Here is an 18,607-nt window from a genome sequence, read left to right as displayed (position 1 = left end):
CGAAGCCTGGCCAAGCCCTCCCCCGCCTCCCCGGCCGGCCCCGGGCTCCCGCATCGCTTCCCGGGAACGCAGAATGGAGAGAGCAGAAAATGTCCCTGTGGTGGGCGAGGGCAGCGCCGGGGGCTGTTGGCCGCTTTCGCTCCAGCGAACGCCAAACGCGAGCGGTGCCGGGGCCCTGTGGTGGCTCTGGGGGGGGGCCATGGCCCTGCCCTGCCCGTTACCCCAACCCCTCACCCCCAGCGCTGGCGGCAGAGCCGGGAACTCGCCAGCCCCGCGGGCTGTGGCTCAGCCCCAGGCCGTGATGACCGGGGGGTTTGGGGCAGGACGGGGGGCAGAGCGGGGGCGGCTCCGGCCCCACGGGGGGCAGCCCGGGCGGGGGGCGGACGCCGCTGTGCGCGGGGATGCTCCGGGGGGCGGGGATGCTCCGGGGGGCGGGCCGGGGATGCTCCGGCACGGCGGGTCCGGCCCGGCGGGGGGGCGGGGGAGCGCTCCCACCATGACATCAGCGCGGCGCGGCCCCGGGGGAGCGGGCGGGGGGTGGGAGCCGGCGCGGCGGCGGAGCGGAGCGGAGCGCGGCCCCGGGCATGCTCCCGGAGCCCAAGTATGACCGTTTCCGCGACGAGCCGCTGACCGCCCCCATGCCGTCGCCGGCCCCCGCGCCGTGCCCCGCGGCGGGCGAGGAGCCCGAGCACGGCACCACCTTCTGCGCGCTGCTGCCGCGGATGCCGCAGTGGAAGTTCCCCGGCTCCAGCGGCTTCCTCGGCCGCGGCCCCGCCGGCGCCGCCCGGGACGCCCCCGCCGCGGCGGAGTCCCCCTCGGGGCTGGCCGCCGTCCTGGGCGCCTGCGAGCCGCTCTGCGCCGCGCCCTGCGCTCTGCCGGGCGGCGGGAGGGCGCGGGGCACCGCGGGGCGGGCGCGGGGGGCGGCGGCGGCGCCGGCGGGGGCCCGGCCCGGCGGGGACGAGTGGAGCCGCAAGGGCAGCTTCATCCGCAAACCGGCGCAGGGCTGGCTGCACCCCGACGAGCGGGTGCTGGGGCCCGGCGTCTCCTACATTGTCCGGGTAAGTCCCGCCGGTGCCCGGGGACGCGGGAGGGCGCGGGGACCCCCAGGAGCGTGCGGGGCTCGGCGGGTCCGGCCGCTCCTCCCGACGGCGGCGGGCACAGCCCTCGCTCGAGTTCCCCCCTCGGCGGGACCGGGGCCGCCGCCCCCGGCACACGCAGCTCCCGTGATGGGGCCGGGGGCTTGTTGGGCCGCGGACCCACCTTGTGACTCCAGCCTTGTCAGCCCTACGAGGCATCACAAGCTGTAGCACACAGATGAGTTTGTGGGGTCTTAGCACGGGGTGTGATGGGGTATTTTGGGGTGGGGGTGAAAGCTGCTCTCTGGTCCCTGGAGCTGGTGTGGAAGGCCCTTCCCCTGACACTCGGCCTCTCCCCTCCATTGCCTGCCCTGTTGTGGCACCTGCTCTGACTGCTTTTCCCCGCAGTACATGGGGTGCATTGAGGTGCTGCGCTCCATGAGGTCCCTTGACTTCAACACCCGGACACAGGTCACCAGGTACGGCCCTGCAGTCCCTCCCACTCTCCTGCACCCCAGTGCCACCCCAAGCCCCTGGTGGCCCTGGGTGCTCCCCCTTCCCAGGGCCCTGTGCAGGGAGGGGAACAGGGGTCAGGGGGAGCCGTGCCCTGCAGAACCCACCCTGTGCTCAGGGACACAGACGAAGGGCACTGCTGCGGATCAATGGGTGGAAAGAGGAGAAGGGAGGTGGCCCCAGCAGGGATTACGTACCAGGGCCGTGACGTGGGGCAGCGCTGCGGGGAGGCTGCGGCACCCGGGGCTGTGGGGGCTCGGGCCACCAGACCCCACAGGGCAATGGGGAGGGGAGGGCGGCTGGGAAGGGCTGGGGGCTGGAGCAGTGACCAGGCCAGGGTCTGTCCATTGCAGGGAAGCCATCAACAGACTATACGAGGCAGTGCCAGGTGTGAAGGGCATCTGGAAGAAGAAGGTGAGTTTCAACTCAGCTTGTCCATCCCTGGGACAAGCCAAGGCTGTGGGACAGAGCATTAGGGGGGCCTGCTCAATTTGTGGGCCTGGAGGCTCTTGGGGCATCCCCCCCTTTCCTCATTCACTCCAGAAATCCTGGTTCTGGTGGTCTTCATTACCCCCACCATCCTCTCCCCTGTCAGGCTCCCAACAAAGCCCTTTTCTCCATCCTGGGCAAGAGTAACCTGCACTTCGCTGGCATGAGCATCGCTGTCAACATCTCCGTTGATGGGCTGAACCTCATGATCCCCACCACACGCCAGGTGAGTGTTCCTGGGCACACAGTCCTCTACCTGCCAGCCTGTGAGCTGGTGGCCCCTTTACTAATGCCCCCTGGACCCTGTTCCCCATGCAGATCATCGCCAACCACCACATGCAGTCCATCTCCTTCGCCTCCGGTGGGGACATGGTGAGTCATGCACACCCAGGGTGCTGGGGACAGGGGCTGCCTATGGCTGAGCTGAGCACAGGGTGGCCTGGCCTGGGTCAGGACATGGGGCTGGGCCTGAGCTGTCCCCTCGTCCTGACACCTCCAGCCCTGCTCTCCACACAGTGGCAGGACATGAGTGCTGATCTCCTCCTTTGTCTGCAGGACACCACAGACTATGTTGCCTACGTCGCCAAGGATCCCATCAACCAGAGAGGTGACACCAGCCTCCACACCTGGGAGCTCTGTGGGGATGGATGTGCTGGGGGGTGAAGGCTGGAGGAAGAAATCTGTCATGGGGAACATGAGGGGTAGCTCAGGGTGGTCCTGCTGCAGCGATGGGAGTGTGGGGGAAACACTCAAACCGTCTGTCTGTCCGTCCACAGCCTGCCACATCCTGGAGTGCTGCGAGGGGCTGGCACAGAGCGTCATCAGCACGGTGGGACAGGCCTTTGAGCTGCGCTTCAAGCAGTACCTCCACAGCCCCCCCAAGGTGGTGGTACCCCCAGAGAGGTAGGGGGGCAGGGGGCCCTGCTGCACCCCTGTCCTGGGCGTGTCCCCTGGCTGAGGGTGGCTCTGGGAGCCCCTGTCACTGCAGGGTGTAGGGATGGCCTGAGCCAGGCAGGGTGTCCCCAGCTCACCCATCCCTGCTGCAGGGCGCTGGCTGCAGAGGAGTCAGCCTGGGGGGAGGATGAGGAGGCGGCTGAGCACGACTACTACAACAGCATCCCTGGGAAGGAGCCCCCCCCGGGGGGCCTGGTGGACTCCCGGCTCCGCCACAGCACAGCCCTGGGCCACATCCGCACTCAGCCCTCCAGCTCTGTTCCCCCCAGCCAGGTGAGCCCCTCGGAGCCACTGCTGGCCTTGCTACGGGGGTCCCAGGAAGGGTCCCCCAATCTTCTTACTGTCTCCTCCTCTAGGGTGGGTTAGCAGCCAGACGAGACCTGAGCAGCCATCTGGGGCCACCCTGGGACCTGGAGAGCCAGGGTGGGTACTGCTGTGGGGGGAAGCCATGAGCTGGGGGGGTCCCTGTGGCTCTGCCCAGTCCTGGCCAGCGGTGTCCTCGCAGGCCAGCCCTGCGACGGGTACCTGCAGGCAGACGGCCACACCCTGGGGCCACGGGACTACGAGGAGCACATGTACGTGAACACACAGAGCCTGGACACCTGGGAGCCAGAGGCTCATGGGGCGGCAGAGGAGAGCCCCAAAAAGGACCTCTTTGACATGAGTAAGCCACTGCACTGGGGGAAATGGTGCAGAACATGCTGTGGAGTGGTCAAGCTGTGCCAGCAGCTGTCTGGGTCACCCGGCACAGCCCTGGAGGTGCTGGCACTGGCTGAACCCACAGCAGTGCCCTGCAGTGCACTGGGGGCTGTGAGCTGGGGTCTGTCCACACCACAGCTCAGCCCTGCCTCATGCCCTATGTGTAACACCCCACAACCCCTGGATCCCACAGGACCATTTGAGGATGCCCTAAAGCTCCACGAGTGCATTGCAGGGGGTGGCACCAGTGCCCCCATTGAGGACCAGTGGCCGAGCCCCCCCACACGGAAGGCCCCCATCGCCCCCACGGAGGAGCAGCTCCGGCGGGAGCCCTGGTACCACGGCAAGATGAGCCGGTGGGATGCTGAGAGGCTCCTGCAGATGGACGGGGACTTCCTGGTGCGGGACAGCCTCACCAACCCGGGGCAGTACGTGCTGACCGGCATGCACAGCGGGCAGCCCAAGCACCTGCTGCTGGTGGATCCCGAGGGAGTGGTGAGGGCAGGGCACGGGGCTGAGGGCAGGGCACGGGTGGGTGATGAGGGACACAGGTGTGGGCAGGCACAGGGTGCTGCAACTGGGTGCTGTATGAGAGGCAACTCTCCTGAGTTGAGGACCACTGTGCCCTGGCCCCAGGTGAGGACCAAGGACGTGCTGTTTGAGAGCATCAGCCACCTCATCAGCCACCACCGGCAGAACGAGCAGCCCATCGTGGCGGCAGAGAGCGAGCTGCACCTCCGCCAGATCGTACAGAGGAAGCAGTGATGCCAAGGGGGTACGTGAGTCCCCGACCTGCTCCCCTGCCTCTGGACTCACCCTAGGGCAAAACGGGTTCCTTTGTGCTCCCCTTCTCCAGTTGTGCCTGGCCTCTGAGGTCTAGGGTTAGGCTCTCCATTTTCCTTCCCAGCGAGGTCTTGTGGTCCCTGGCCCTGCAGGTCCTCCCTGGCTGTTGCCTACCTCCACCATCTGCCTGGGGTGCCCTGCCCAGCTGGACACAGAGACATTTAATTCCACACATACAGGTGAAGCGCTGTTGGGGTGGGAACTGCTCGGTGACCTCAGCAGGAGGGATGGAGCCTGATGCCATCTCAGGCAGGGCTGTCCCCACTTGCCCCAGCGCTGGAATGGGGGCTGGTGGACATTGCTGTAGCCCCTGGCTGAGCTCTGCCCGTGGGGCCAGGCACAACCATCTCTCGGACTCTGTTGGATTTTCCTGTTGGGGACATCCATTTTCAGCTGGATTCTCCCCAGGAGTGGCTGCCACATGATGCTCCCTGTGCCCCCTAGCCCCTGCAGCCCACCCCAGGCCAGGGCCAGGATGGAGCTACTGTGGGAAGGTGCAAGGCAGGGCTGTTGGCACTGCCTCACAGGATGTCCCATGGCCCGTGGGGGCTCCCTGGCCAGCTCAGAGCTTTGGCAGGTTTTTATGGCCCTGTTACCTGCCCTGTGTCTGGTGCTGGGCAGGGGTTTGTGGTTTGGAATACATTTCTAATTAAACCTGGAAATGAGCAAGGAACACAGGTGGTTCATGCTACCCCTGGGCATGGTGCTGGGACAGGTCTCCATCACCACCAGTTCCTGCCCAGTCTCACCTTGGCCAACCCATCCTGTCCAGTCACCTTGTGTCCCCCATGGATCACCCAGTGTCCTCCTGCCTTCAGAGTGGCCTTTAACACCCAGGGCTGGCCTTGCACAGCCTCTCCTCCTCACACCTGGCAGCTCCCTGCCCTGCTGGCTCCTGCTGCCAGCTCCCCTCCTGCCTCCACCTGGAGCAGCACATGGCCACCCACTCCTGGGTCCCCTGGGGTGGCTCTGAGTGGGACAAGCCAAGCTGTGACCCACTAGTGAATGTGGCAGCCAGCAGAGCCAGAGCCACGGGTGGGCCTGGCTGTGGCTCCTGTGTTACAGGTGGGCAGCATCAGTCCTGGCTGCTGGTGGCCTGTCCCAGCTCTGCTCTGTGTGCCCAGGGCTGCTGCCAGCGCCCACCTCGGGCAGCAGGGTCACCCCAGCACCCTCAGCCCCTCGCTGGGAATGGCCTATGCCAGACAAGGCATCCTGGCTGGCCAGTGCCAGCTGAGCCAATGAATAAAATAAGCCCCTAAATAAAGCCCAGTAATGAATGCGTAATTTTCCATTGATAGCTGGATTCCGCGGGGACATGGTGCTTCCATCTCAGCTGCTATTTTTTGTCATGGAGTGATGCGTCTGCAAAGATAATTGCACTGTTCCCTCAACAGAGAGCCTGGGAAAGGCAGTGAGGGCCCCCACTTTCTTCTTTTGCTGCTGGAGAACCAAACCCGTGCAGTTCACTGCTGGTGGTGCTTCGCCCTGCAGCCCCGGGGATGCTGCCCTGGAGGGATGAAGGTCTGGCAGGGCGGTTGTTTTGGAGCTTAAACCACTTTGGTCGAGGCTGGTGTGTGGTGCCAATGGGTGCAGGGCGCTCTGTGCCTCAACCCAGACCTTGGTTGAAGGGCTGCTGCTTCTTCAGCGCCTGTGATGGGAGGGCTGCAGTGTTACAGGAAGGCTGAGGTGTTTTGGGAAGGTTTGGAAGCCACAGAAGAGCAGCTGCAGAGGACGTGGCCTCCTTGCTCTCCCAGGGCCTTGGGGATCTCGCTGTCCAATTTGTCCCTGCACCTGTCTCAAATGTGCAGACAACAGACACGCCCAGTTTGGTTATTCAGGGTTTCCTTGCACAAACCCTTTCCAATAGCAGGTCTCCCTCCTTCCCAGCTTCCAGCAGGTGGTAGCACACTGCCGGCTCCACCAGCTCTGTCCCCAGCTCTGCCAGCCCCTGCCAGCGCCTCCAGCCCTGCCGGTCCGCAGCCCGGAGCTCCCAGGGCCCCGCTCCCCTCCTGCCCTGCAGGCACCGGCCCCGAGCCGCGGGGACAGAGCTGGCCCGGCCCCAGCGCCCTTTGTTATCTCAAGGGAACTCAACCATTTCTGCACCTTGTTTACCCGCAGTTTCGTAGGGTGGAGGAAAAGCAAACATGGGCCTTTTGTTCACCAGCTTCCCCTTCCGTGAGCCCCGTCCTGCTCCCCCGGGCTCCATCTGCCCTCTCATCTCTGCGGGACCCGGCTCAGCATCCTGCAGGGTGAACCAGGACACCACTGTCCCCTCCCCACTGCTGTCCCTGAGACATCCCAGCCCTCGGCCTGGATGGGCGAGGCCGGGCGCCTCTTTTTACCAGCTCCAAGTGCGAACGCAGAGGGAGCCGAGGCCCCCCGCGGAAGGCGCTCAGCACACCGGGCTGCTCCTCCCGGCCGTCATTCCCAGCCCTGCGCTGCTGCGGAATGATGGTGCTTCCCGCAGGGCAGCAGCGGCAAGGAACAGCCGCTTGACCCTTTTGTGCCTCTGTCCCTCTCAGTGCATCCCTGTCCCCAAGGCTGGAAATCCCCCGGGGATCGGGGCTGGGCCTGATCACTGGATTGAATCTCCCGACCCCCCAACACCGGGGTTTGCAGTGATGCTCCGTGAACCTCCTGACGTTTTGTCCCGGTGTCCCCGGCCACCACCTCATCCCTGCAGGGGCTGGTGGGGTGTGTGACATGGGGCAGAGTGACATGTGGCACTGCCCCCCGAGCTCCTCCAGAGCGATATTAAACCACTTGATGAGGCAACTCCTCAGCAGCCCCGAGAGGCTGCTGGCTTCATTCAGGGCTTTGAGATCCAGAGGTGGGAGTGGGGAGCGGCTGATCCCGGCGGGGAGGGTTGGAATGGAGCTGCTGCCGCCCCGATTCCACTCCTGCCCCATCCCAAACCCGGCACTCCCGCGGGAACACGGCGGGGTGTCCCGGGCTCAGGTTCCTGCACCTCCCGAGCATCAGCCCCCCGGGGCCTCTCGGTGCCACTCCCGGTCCCGCTCGCTCCGGGTCCCGGGCCCGGTCCCGGTTCCAGCCCCGGTCCGCCAAGCGCAGAAATGTGTGTGCGCCGCGCTCGGAGGATTACGGCGGCGGCGCGGACGAGGAGCGGAGCCGCCGCCGCCACCGCCGCCGTATAAAAGCGCGTCCGCGCCCGCCCCGCCCGGGCTGCGGTGGCGGCGGCGGCTCCGCTCCAGGTGCGGCGGCTCCCGGCAACGTCCCGCTGGCGGCGGCGCCGGTCGGTCGCTCCGTCGGTCGGTCCGTCGGTCCAGGCGTCGCGTCGCGTCTGCCCCGTCCCATCGCATCCCCGGGCGCCGCCGGGTCCCGTCCCCCGGGTCCCCCATCCCCGCTCCCCGCGGCCGGTTCCTCCGCGCTGTCCCCGGGCTGGCGGGTCCCCGCGTCCCCCGGCGCGGCCACTTCCCTCCCGTCCTTGTCCCGTCCCCCCTGGGCTGCCGGGTCCGGCTCTCTCGGTGCCGCTGGTCGCTCCCGGGGCTCCCAGCTTTGTCCCGCTCCTGCCGGTGCCCGGCCCCCGCGATAGCGCTGCCCCTCGGGTCTCCTCCAGCCCCACTCGGGGCAGCAACATGTGGCTCCTGGAGCGGCTGCGGGGGGTGGCGGAGAACGGCGGGGCCCGGGGAGCGGGGACAGAGGAGTCCTCGCGCGGGTCCCGCTACAGCAACGTCCTCACCCCCGACAAGATCCCTGACTTTTTCATCCCGCCCAAGCTGAGCGCGGCCCCCGCCGAGGCCGAGGGCTCCGAGGTCCCCGCAGGGGCCGCTCTGGGTGCCTCGGTCTCGGAGCAGGACCTGGCCGGGCGCAAACCCCCGCGCAGCCCCCGCCCGTCCGGCCGCTCCCGGTCCCGCTCCCGGACCGCCGGGCGGCACATCATCCAGATCGAGACCGCCGAGGACTGGAGCGAGGGGAGCTGCGGCACCAACGCGGACCCGCAGGCACAGACGGCCATGTCGCTGCCCTACGTGCCCAAGGCTCAGACCTCCTACGGCTTCGCCACGCTGATGGAGAGCCCCCACACCCGGCGCAAAGAGTCCCTGTTCCACAGCGAGCACAGCAGCCTCTGCCCCTCGCCCGTCACCTCGCCCGGCGCCCAGCGCAAAGCCAAGCTGAACGGCGAGAGCGGCCGCCGGACGCCCGCGGACCTGGGCGCAGCCCTGATGCACCCCGGGCGTTACTTCAGCGGCGGCGAGAGCGACACGTGCTCCTCGGCTGAGTCCTCACCCTTCGGCTCCCCGCTGCTCTCCCGCTCCGTGTCCCTGCTCAAGCTCTTCAGCCAAGAGAGCCAGTCCAAGGTGATCAAGCTGAAGCACTCGGTGGCCCGTAACAGCTCCCTGTCCACCGACGACAGCTCTGCTGACACCAGCCCCAGCGCCCAGCGCCGAGCCAGGAGCGCCCCTGCGGGGACACAGCCCCCCACCGCCCTGCTGCCCCTGGACCTGCCCGCCGGCCGTGACCGGGAGCACAGCCTGAGGCTGAGCCGGGGCGGGAGCCTTCGCCTGGCTGCCGAGTACGACCCCTCCAACGCCCGGCTGCGTGTGCGCCTGGTCTCGGCCGAGGACCTCTACGATGCCCTCGTCGACGTGCGCAGCATCAACTGCTGCGTCTCGCTGTGCCTCAACCCGGGGAAGCTGCAGAAGCAGCGCAGCACCATCGTCAAGAACAGCCGCAATCCTGTCTTCAATGAGGACTTCTTCTTCGATGGGCTGGGCCCCGGCCACGCCAGGAAGATGTCCCTGAAGGTCAAGGTGGTCAACAAGGGCAGCAGCCTTAAGCGGGACACGCTGCTGGGGGAGAAGGAGCTGCCACTCACGTCCCTCCTGTCCTGCCTGTAGGTACCTGCTACCAGCCCCGGAGGGAGCCCTCCCACCTGTGGGGCCGGGGCGAGCAGGGAGGCCGGCCCTGTCCCCCAGCCCCGCTGGAGGAGGGTTTGGAAGGGCCTCCTGAGGAGGGCCGGGGTCGTGGCAGAGTGTGGGGGTCCCCAGGAATGGTGCTGCTGTGGGGCTCTGCCAACACCAGCTGGCAGCCACAGCCTCTGCCGCTGCTCCCTCCCTGGTCCTGCCCCGGGGCTGCACCTCCTGGAGCCCAGCACAAAGTGGGGAGCCTCCAGCCCACTCCCCACCAGGAAGGATGGAAGCACCTGTTGGACTCTTCCTTCCCTGTGCCTGTGGTCTCCAGCTGCAGGTTGGAGGTGGGTAAATCTCTGTAGCACTTACAGCCACCTCCCAAAGCCCCAGCACCTGTAGTCGGGTGACAGCTTTAATTTAAAAGACAAGTTTCTGATCTTGGAAACTGCAACGAAAATACTGCAGAGGTGACCTGAGAGTGGGCCAAGGGCAGTCACCCTGGGAGATGAGTCAGGTTTGTGGCTTTTGAGCCTTTCCTGGACTCGTCCCAGCCCTGTGAGGCTGCAAGGTTGGCTTGGTCTGACACCTGCAGCCTCCCGGGCTGCCCTCCCTGCCCACCCCAGCACTGTCCCCACTGCTGACCCCCAGTGGGAAACTGCTCATGGAGCTTTGGGGGCTTTGATTTGCTCAAATCCACAAGGCTGCCTGTGCCTCTCCCCTGCCCATGGGAGGGAGATGCTGGGGGCTGGCACCCCTTGCTCTGGGCACACAGATGGTCCAGGCAGTGTCCCAGGAGATCTGCTTGCTGACAAAAGCTGAGGTGACAGGAGTAGCCCTCCCTGAGTGCTGGGGCCATCTCAGGTGAGGCTGGGCAGGGGGGCAGGCTGAGGCTCCAGAACTGAGGATCAGTTCCTCTGGCTGAGGATCTTTCAAGTGGCTGCACCCAGTGGGCAGCAGATGTGTCCTGTGGGGCCACCAAGCTCCTGTGCCCAGTGGGATCACCAAGCTCCTGTGCCCAGAGGGATCTGGCTTCCCAAAGTGACTGGCCTGGCTTTCAGTTTCCCTTTGGGGAAGGAGTGAGGTGCTCCCAGCCCTTCCCATCCCACCCTGTCATCCCGGCTGACTGGCTGGGGACAGTGGGGATGGGGAGGATGCTGGCGGGGCGTTTCTGCGGGTGGGTCAAACACGCTGTGTTGTTGTTTGGTGTGGTGTCACCCATTGTGTCGGGCTCTGCATGTTTCCGTGCAGGGAGCAGGATTTGCAGCGCTCCCGTCCCCGCCTGTTGCAGCACGCGTGGACACACACGCACACATGTGTCCTCTCTGTGTTAACCTCTGTGGTGGCAGTCGATGTTCCTTCCTTGTCCTTTTGCAGCAGATGGCAGATCTCAGTGTTGGCTATTTATATCTGAGGCTGATCTTTCGCAGCGTTTTACTTGTGTCTGTAAATATGTTCCAGGTACACAAGGCGTAGTTCTGATCGCGCCGTGTTTGCATGTCCAGGGGATTCAGGGTGATCGTGGCTGTTTGTCGAGCTTGTGGTTGAAAACAAACCATGCAGGACATAAGGAGCTGACAAGTCCATCCTTCACAGGGAGTTTCCCACCTGAGGCTTCCCTGTGCTCTCCCAGGAGCCAGCACAAGGGATGGTCCCTGGCCCCCCAAGTGCCAGGCTCATCCTGGGGGCAGATGAAGGCTCTGGGGAGGGGGGGATAGGGAGAAGTGTCACATCCTGGGGTGTGGGGTGAACATCCTGCCCCTGAGGAGGTCTGGGATGGGAAGGGGATCCTGCCCAGCTGGCTGCTGCCTGACAGCCCCTGCACACCCCACCAGCACCCTGTGCTCCCTGGGGTGTTGTGCCTGCGAGGGGCTGGGGGGACCTGGGTGCTGCTGGGGCAGGGGGCAGAGGCTGCAAGAAGAGGAGGAATGGGAGCTGGGATGAAGACTTTGGTGCTCTGAGAGGTTTGAGGGGTGACACATCCCCTGCAGCAGGACTGTGTGCCTTTGGGTTTGGGGGAGGAGGATGCTGAGAGCAGGACCCCAGGCTGCTCCTCGGATTGAGGCTGACCCCAGAGGGAGACCCAAGGGCCTGGGGGCTCTTGTCCTGCCCCACCCCAGCCTGTCCCAGGGCTGTCATGCTGGAGTTGGGTGTGTGACCATGCAGTGAGCCCCAGGATGAGCTGCTGTGAGCCCTGCTCTCTGCTGGGCTGCTGGTGGGGGAGCCAGAGCTGTTGCTTGGATGGGTCTCTGCTGCTGGAGCTATTTTCTATTGTTCCTGCTTTGATATTTCTGTGGCTGGATTTAATGATGTATTTTTGGAGTGAAAAATATATTAATACCTGAATGGAATGTTTGTTTACAGATGATTTCCTCTTTTTAGTGCAATAAAGTAATTTGTAAAACAAATGCAGTCGTGGGCCTGGCTCCTGCTTTCCCCGAGATATTTCCTAGCATTATCCTTGAAGGCTCCCGGTGTGGGGAAGCAGAGTTGGAACCTCAGGACTGTCCAGACACGGGGCAGTGCTGCTCTTCTGGGTGCTGTTCCCTTTTCCATACAGCCTTCCAGGTGCTCCTGAAGCTCTTCCCCTGGTGCTGCTGACCAGCCCTGGGGTGGGGTGGGAATGGATCTCCTGGGGAGAGGTGGGTACATGGGGAAATGCTGTTCCTGCTCGAGGGGGATTCAGGGCTGTGCTGAGCTGTGGCATTGCCAGCCCCTTCCCACACTCTGTGGGTGTCCTTCCTCCTCCTCACCTGCTCCCCCAGCCTGACCCCTGCAGCCCTTCTCAGCACTGGTGATGAAGAAAAGGGGGATGGTTTTGTTCTCACCACTCCCAGGCCCCCCCACCCAGCTGACAGCATTCAGGTTGCTTTCTATTCTCCCCACCTGCCACTTCCAAATCTGTTCCTAGCCAGATGCTGCTGAAGAAAAGAGGAGTATTTGCCTGTTACCTAAATGCCATTTTTCTAATTTCCACAATTGTGATAATTTGTCATTTTTGGTAGCTATTGAGGCTGGGTGGGAACAGATCTGTTCTCTCACCTCTGGCCCCCACAGGGGTGGTGAAAGCAGCTTGGTAGGTGCTAATAATTTAAGTCGTGCTTTTTCTAGAGGTCCAAAGCTGTAGCAGTTAGTAACAAAACGAGGCTGATTAAGTTAGTCTGAACTAGAGTGGATGGGGTCAGCCTGAGCACACGAAAATCCCTGGAAAGTGTTCAACATTTGAAGAGCTGGAAGCAGCCAGAGGGGTGGAGAGGGGTATCTTGTGGGGGAAGATTTAACTCTGAATTTGTAATTGAGTCACCGTGGGAAGGAAATTCGTCTGCCTCACTGGACCTGGGAGGGGCTGGTCATGCTGAGAGGAGAGTCTGAACTGGGAGCTGCTGGTGGGGAAGAGGGTGATACATTCCCACTGCACAATACAGACCCTCAGGTCAGGGGATGCCCAGGTAAAGCACAGTCTGGTGAAATTCTGAGCCCAAGGACAGCTCTGCCCATCTCTGTGCACACCAAGTGATGTCTGAGCCCTGGGAGATTTCCCCTGCACAGGGATTCCTCTGGCCAGGGGTCCTGAGGCTGCCACAGCTCTGGTGCACATTTGGGTGGCCCAATCTGTGCAGGAAACTGAGGCAGAGCAGGGGAGGCAGCTGGATGTGGAGGAGCCCTGATCTCCGGAGTGAGGCTCACCTGGACGAGAGGCACACACTGGGCTCGGCTATTTTTAGCCCTGTGTTCCCGCAGCGTGAGGACTCAACTTCTGAGAAAATTGCCTGGAGCTCATTTAGCCACGGCGTTATGGCTGGCGAGGGAGGGAGGGAGAGGGCAAATTAAGGGTTCAATCTCATCCAGGATGTTCGGCAGGGCCAAGGCTCCCGAGAGGGCTCAGCAGTGAGGAGGCCACCAGGAGTGTCCCTGCTGGGGGTCACCCTGTCCCTGCCCCATTCTCCGGCCAGGCTGGGGGTCCCAGTGCCGTCCTTGGCACTGATCGGGGGTCCTTGGCAGTGTTGGCTGAGCAGTGCTGCTCTCCTCTCTGCATTTTTTGGGTGCTGTTGAGGCTGGGGGAGCCTCCTGTGGCCCCGCGGGCAGCCCCAGCCCAGCCATTTCCCTCCCCCCATCCCCAGCTCCGGCTGCCGATTTCCCGTTTCGGTCAGAAAAGCATCTTCCCGTTGCCTGGCAACGCTCGGCCGGTGGCGGGGGGGGGGGGGGGGGGGCGGGCTCTGAGCGGGGAACAGGGTCCTGCGGGTCCTGCGCCGGGGCCAGCCGGGTCCCCGTGGCGACTCCCCCACCCGGTTCTGGCACCTGGCCCGGCCCGGCTGGTGCGGGACCGGCCGTGCAGAGGCGCGGGGAAGGCGATCCGGGCAGTGCCGGCTGCAGGGAGCATCGGCCTCCCCCGGCACCGCGCTCCAGCGCTTTATTGCAAGCATTTGTCTTCCATGGCAGCGTGTCTGCCTTAAAGGGGAGAGGAGAGACTCACACTGTTACTGGGAGGAAAAAACAGAACTTAATTGAATCTCACAGTCTCTTGTAGCCGCATCAGGGAAGAGTCACATCAGTGGAGAGTGACACCCCAGCGTCACCGCCCGGCACCCAGCAGTCTGTGCTCCCCCAGGGGACACGGAAACCCCCGGGCTGGGGTCCCAAAAACCCGCCGGGAACAGAGATGACCTCCAGCTCCTCGTCAGCCCGCTCTCGGCACTCTGTTGAAATGCAGCACGGTGGCAGCAGCTGCCAGGGTGTACCTGGGGCAGGCAGCGCTGCCCAGCACCGTCAGCCCCAGCACACACTCCCTCTGTTCTGCTTTTCCATTTGCACTTTGCTCTCCTGCTTTGATGCTGGAAATCCAACAGGGACCTGGGCCCAGATCTTGCCTCCATATCCAGGAAAAGGCAACCAGCAGATGGGAAGCTCCACTTTGGACTCTTCCTCACCATTAATTCAAGTCCCTGGATCCAGTCTTGGAGCTGTGGCCATGGTGGGTGTACAGAACACGAGGAACTGCAGTGGGAGAGTGCAGGGAGCAGGCAAGGATGGATGAGGGTGAGAGCAGCAGCTGCCTTGCAGGGTGGATGATCTTTCCTGCCTTTCCTCACCCTTTCCAGTGACCTGCTTCTCGCTAGCTGCCTGGTGGACTTTGAAATGCTGCCTTTAAAATGTTTGCAAAATTCCCAAAGCATCAAGAAGGCCCAGGTGGGAGGGGGGAAATGCCATAAATAAGCAGATAGGAGGATTTGTTAAGCACCAGCAGCTGCTGGCAAACCCTTCAATATCAGTGCAGCGGGATGCTGATCGATAGGACTTTGGGGCCACGGGCTGGTACCAGCACAGGGGGGCTGTGGCTGAGCTCGGGGTGCCTGTGGGGCACAGGGTCCTGCTGTGCTGGAGAGCACCTGGCTGCACAGAGCAGGGCAGGGCTGGGAGATGTTCCAGGTGCAGACTCTCCTTCTCTCCCTGCTTCCCATCCAGACCTCACCTCTTGGGTGAGGGGACACGTCAATCTCCATCCCCACAGCGTTTTGGGGTTGTGTTAACCCCCCTGGCCGTGCTGTGACCGTTCAGCTGTGTGGGCTGTGGTGGGAGAGGGGCTCCAGCCCGGCGTGGGACCGTCTGCCTGGCGGAGACACAGGCGGACACGCCGTGGGAGCCGGGCTGGCATTGCCATGGCAATGGAGATAACAACGGCAGCTGCCAGGCGGAGAGCAGGAAGGGCAGGGATCTCCTGCAATGCCGCGGCCACACTGGTCCATGCCAGGGCGACACTGGGATCCCAGCCGAGGGCCCGTCCTGTGACATCCCCTGTCCGAGCCCTGTGATGGCCTGGACAGCAGTGAGCACGTCTTTGCTGTGGTGAAGCCCTTGGCACCCTTCACACCTTTGGCAGAGCCAGAGGCTGCGCTGAGAAATACACAGAAATATAGATTCAAACCCTCCAACCCGTGCACTGCCAGGTTATAATTAATTCCCATTTGCACTTCCGTCCAATTTCCCTCACACGGCTCCTGACCCAGACCAATTGTCGTATGAGGTTTCTGTAATTGCTAATCTTATCAAGCACATCGGTGTGAAGTGAGAACACTGCAATTAGCAGGGGCAGGAGCCGCAGGTGAGCTGCTGCTCGGCGAGTGTTTGTTTCACCTGTGCCAGGGGAGGATGTGTGCTGGCTCCAGCGCTTGCCAGGCCTGTTCCTTGCTCAGTCTGGGCAGGATGGTGACCCCAAGGTGACCAAAGCCATAGCAGTGCCCAAACCACCGAGCACCAGGAGCTCCCCAGTCCTGCTGGCAGCCTCTGCCGAGGTGGGGGCTCACCTTTCCCAGCCCCACATCACCATGCTGCTGCAAGGACACTGGCAAAGAGTCCTTAAACAGCCCCAGACCCTCTGAGCAGGCTCAGACAAACAAGGTATAAACCCGCAGGAGATCCTGCTCCGAGCTGCCGGTTGGGAACTGACGCGCTTTTTTGCGGACAATCTGTTCCCTCCCACTGCCCTGGCTACCTGCCCACCCCAGCTCCCAGCAGAGGCGGCGGGTGGCGAGAGCGGGTCTGGCCACCGGGGCAATTCCATGGGAGCCCCAAGTGCCACAGGGCCAGGCCGGGCTGAACGGGCAGTGGTGGCAGACCCCGGGAGCAGCTGTGGCTGCAGAGCAGCAGCTGGGAGCAGAGAGCAGCCATTGATTCCCCCAGATATTCCTCCAGATCGGGCGGGTGACCTTCAGCTGGAATAGATGGGGCTCACAGGCTTGTCTGGAAGCGGCCAAACGTGTCGTGGTTTTGTGGGGAGTTTAGGGGTGCCCCGGGCAGCACCGGCACCAAACATCCCTGAGGCGCAGGGAGGGGCTCAAACAGCCCCGAGCTGCATTCCTGAGCGCCAGGAGAGCATCGCAGCGCCGGCTGCCCCGCCGGTGGCACACGGCAGGGGGTGGCAGGGTCCCCACCCTGGTGGCAGCTGTGGAGTCCGTGGGGTGGTGTTGCACGGGCGCCCACCAAAACCTCTCGCTTCGCCACCCCCAGCCGTCTGTCGCTGCTGACACTCACCGACAGGAATAAACTCCAACACCTACCATATGCTTTGCTACTTCTGCTGCCTGCACTCACTTGTTACTATCTATTTCCAAAGCTGGGGGAGCCTCCGCGTGGGGCGGCTGTTGGGCCAGGCCCCAGCAGTGGGGAGACGAGCTACAATGGGGTGCTGGTGTTTCTGGCACAGATGAGTGCAGGGGATCTCTCTCTGGTGGTCTCAGCCTTGCTCTGGAAGCAACTCCCCCTCTCCAGCACTTCCCATGTGGGCACCAGCTCTGGTTCTCAGCTGCTGTGGCAGTGGTTTGGGTGCTGGTGGAGCTGCTGGTTGTGTCCTGCACTGCCCAATGGGCTTGGCACGCTGGTGGTGTGACCTTTCCATGCTGTGTCCAGGCACTGCCCATTGGCTCACTGGCCACTGCCACGGCTCAGTGGGCACTGACAATGCTCCTGCTTGGGCAGTGCCCCGGGCCTATGTCCTGGGCTCCATCCAGCCCACTTGTCCCTGGCCAGGAGCTGGACACCAATGGCCTGACCATTCCCTGAGTTGTTCCCTGGCACAGGGACATGAGCCAGCAGGGTGGCTCCAGGTTCTGGGATTGAGGGCCACATCCTCAGGACTGTCCCCAAGGAAAACCACAGGGAAGGCTGCAGTGAGCAGGGGTCAGCGTGTCCCCTTGGCTGTGGGGATTGGAGGATCCTGTGCAGGGATGGGCACAGCCCTGCCCTGGCAAGACAGAGATTTAATCTCAGTGGAGAGGCACCAGTATCTTTTCCCCACTCTGAGCTGCTCCGTGTGTTTACAACACTCACAGCCTGGAAAATTCATCTTATTTCAGGAGTGGATGCATCTCAGCTCATCCTCCAGGTGCCAGAGCTGGTGACGCTGTAAACGACAGAAGATTTTTACAGCGGAGCTCGGCTGGGCTCAGCCTGCGCTTGTCCTGCCTCCTGGCACTGTCACCGCTCCCCGGGGCCGCGCAGGGGACAGGGCTGTGCGTGAGCAGAGCCCATTGCCGGCTGCCGGCTTCCCCGGGGCACCCCGCGTCCCGCCCCGAGTTTTAATTGCACCATGCCGCTTTGATTCCTGGCTTTAATTACAGCCTAACGAGGCCCGGGCAGCAGGAGAGGAAAACATCAAGCTTAAAGGGAAACAAATCGGGAGAGAAAAGAACATTTACTGGTGACTAATAGGTCCGTGGCTCGGCGTGTGTGTTTGCCTGCCACAGTGCGGGACGTTGCCAGGAGGAGGAAAGGGGATTTCTTCCTACTTGGCAAGCCGAGCCGCACAGGGCAGTGCAAGGAGAGAGGATTTTTCCTGGGCCCATGCCGTTTCTGTGTTATTTTTAACGCCCGTCGCACAAAAACTGAAACCCATCCTGAGCTCCGGGTAAACAGAGAAGATTTTGCCTGCTTTCACGGGCGGGGTCCGGGCTAAAAAATCCGGTGGTGACAGATGGGCACGTTCACACACTGCACTGGTCGCACCAGAGAAGATTGAAACTGATTTGGTGAGAGGAAAGGATGGGAGTTCCTGGTGCTGGCACCCAGAGCAGCCACCACTCTCACCAAGTGCCACCACACTGGGTGAGGATGAGGCAGGATGGAGAGATTGTGGTGCTGAGAGTCTCTGAACAGGAGCCAAATTCCCTCAGAGGGCTGTAGGAATCTGCCTGGAACTCCCTGGGCTTTCCTCGTGCACAGGGCCAGGCTGTGCAGTGTCCCCAAGAGCTGCCTGGGGGTGGCCAGGGTCCCTTTGTGGGCCGAGGCCAGGGAAGCTTTGCTGTGCTGGTGAGGGATGCCAGGGACAATCCCACAGGCAGGGGAGTGAGGGTGAGAACAGGCACATGGGGATGGGGACAGGTTTGAGGGCATGTCAGCACAGCTCAGTGGTGTTCCTGGTGCCCACCCTGCTCAGCACCATCCTGCTCCTCTCCCTTGGTCCCTGGGGTGGCCCCACAGACATTTGTGTGGCTCCAGCACGGCTCCCTGGGCTGTTCCCCCCACACCAGTGAGAGCTGGGATCTCATTAGTGAGCTCTTGGACTTTGAGCATCTTGGAAAACAGAGCTTGCTAATAAGAGAAAAAGAATGACAGCAAATAAGCCCAGCCAAGGGAACATGGCCTTTTCATCCAGCATTTTTTATTCCCCCA

General features: G+C 63.2%; 2 protein-coding genes across 2 annotated transcripts; both read left to right on the top strand.

The window, feature by feature from the left end:
• Positions 1-496: 496 nt before the first annotated feature.
• On the top strand, positions 497-5,795 carry SHC2 (SHC adaptor protein 2; the record flags this gene model as incomplete). Its single annotated transcript, XM_083880126.1, is given in 14 exon segments — positions 497-559; positions 561-1,058; positions 1,485-1,555; positions 1,943-2,003; positions 2,185-2,304; positions 2,397-2,450; positions 2,634-2,685; positions 2,855-2,981; positions 3,125-3,305; positions 3,389-3,455; positions 3,538-3,696; positions 3,925-4,226; positions 4,368-4,506; positions 4,639-5,795. Coding segments are annotated over 13 exon segments (1,884 nt in total). The 3' UTR covers positions 4,497-4,506; positions 4,639-5,795.
• Positions 5,796-8,170: 2,375 nt separating this feature from the next.
• C2CD4C (C2 calcium dependent domain containing 4C) lies at positions 8,171-11,787 on the top strand (the record flags this gene model as incomplete). The annotated part of the gene is made up of 1 exon (XM_083880079.1): positions 8,171-11,787. The coding sequence occupies one exon, from the start codon at positions 8,171-8,173 to the stop codon at positions 9,431-9,433; it is 1,263 nt and encodes a 420-aa protein (XP_083736205.1). The 3' UTR covers positions 9,434-11,787.
• Between the last annotated feature and the right edge of the window lie 6,820 nt (positions 11,788-18,607).

This window comes from Zosterops lateralis, assembly GCF_965231275.1.
Source record: "Zosterops lateralis genome assembly, chromosome: 29".
Classification (NCBI taxonomy): Eukaryota; Metazoa; Chordata; class Aves; order Passeriformes; family Zosteropidae; genus Zosterops; species Zosterops lateralis.
The sequence above is the reverse complement of the archived record's forward strand: the minus strand, read 5'-3'. Positions and strand labels throughout refer to the sequence as shown.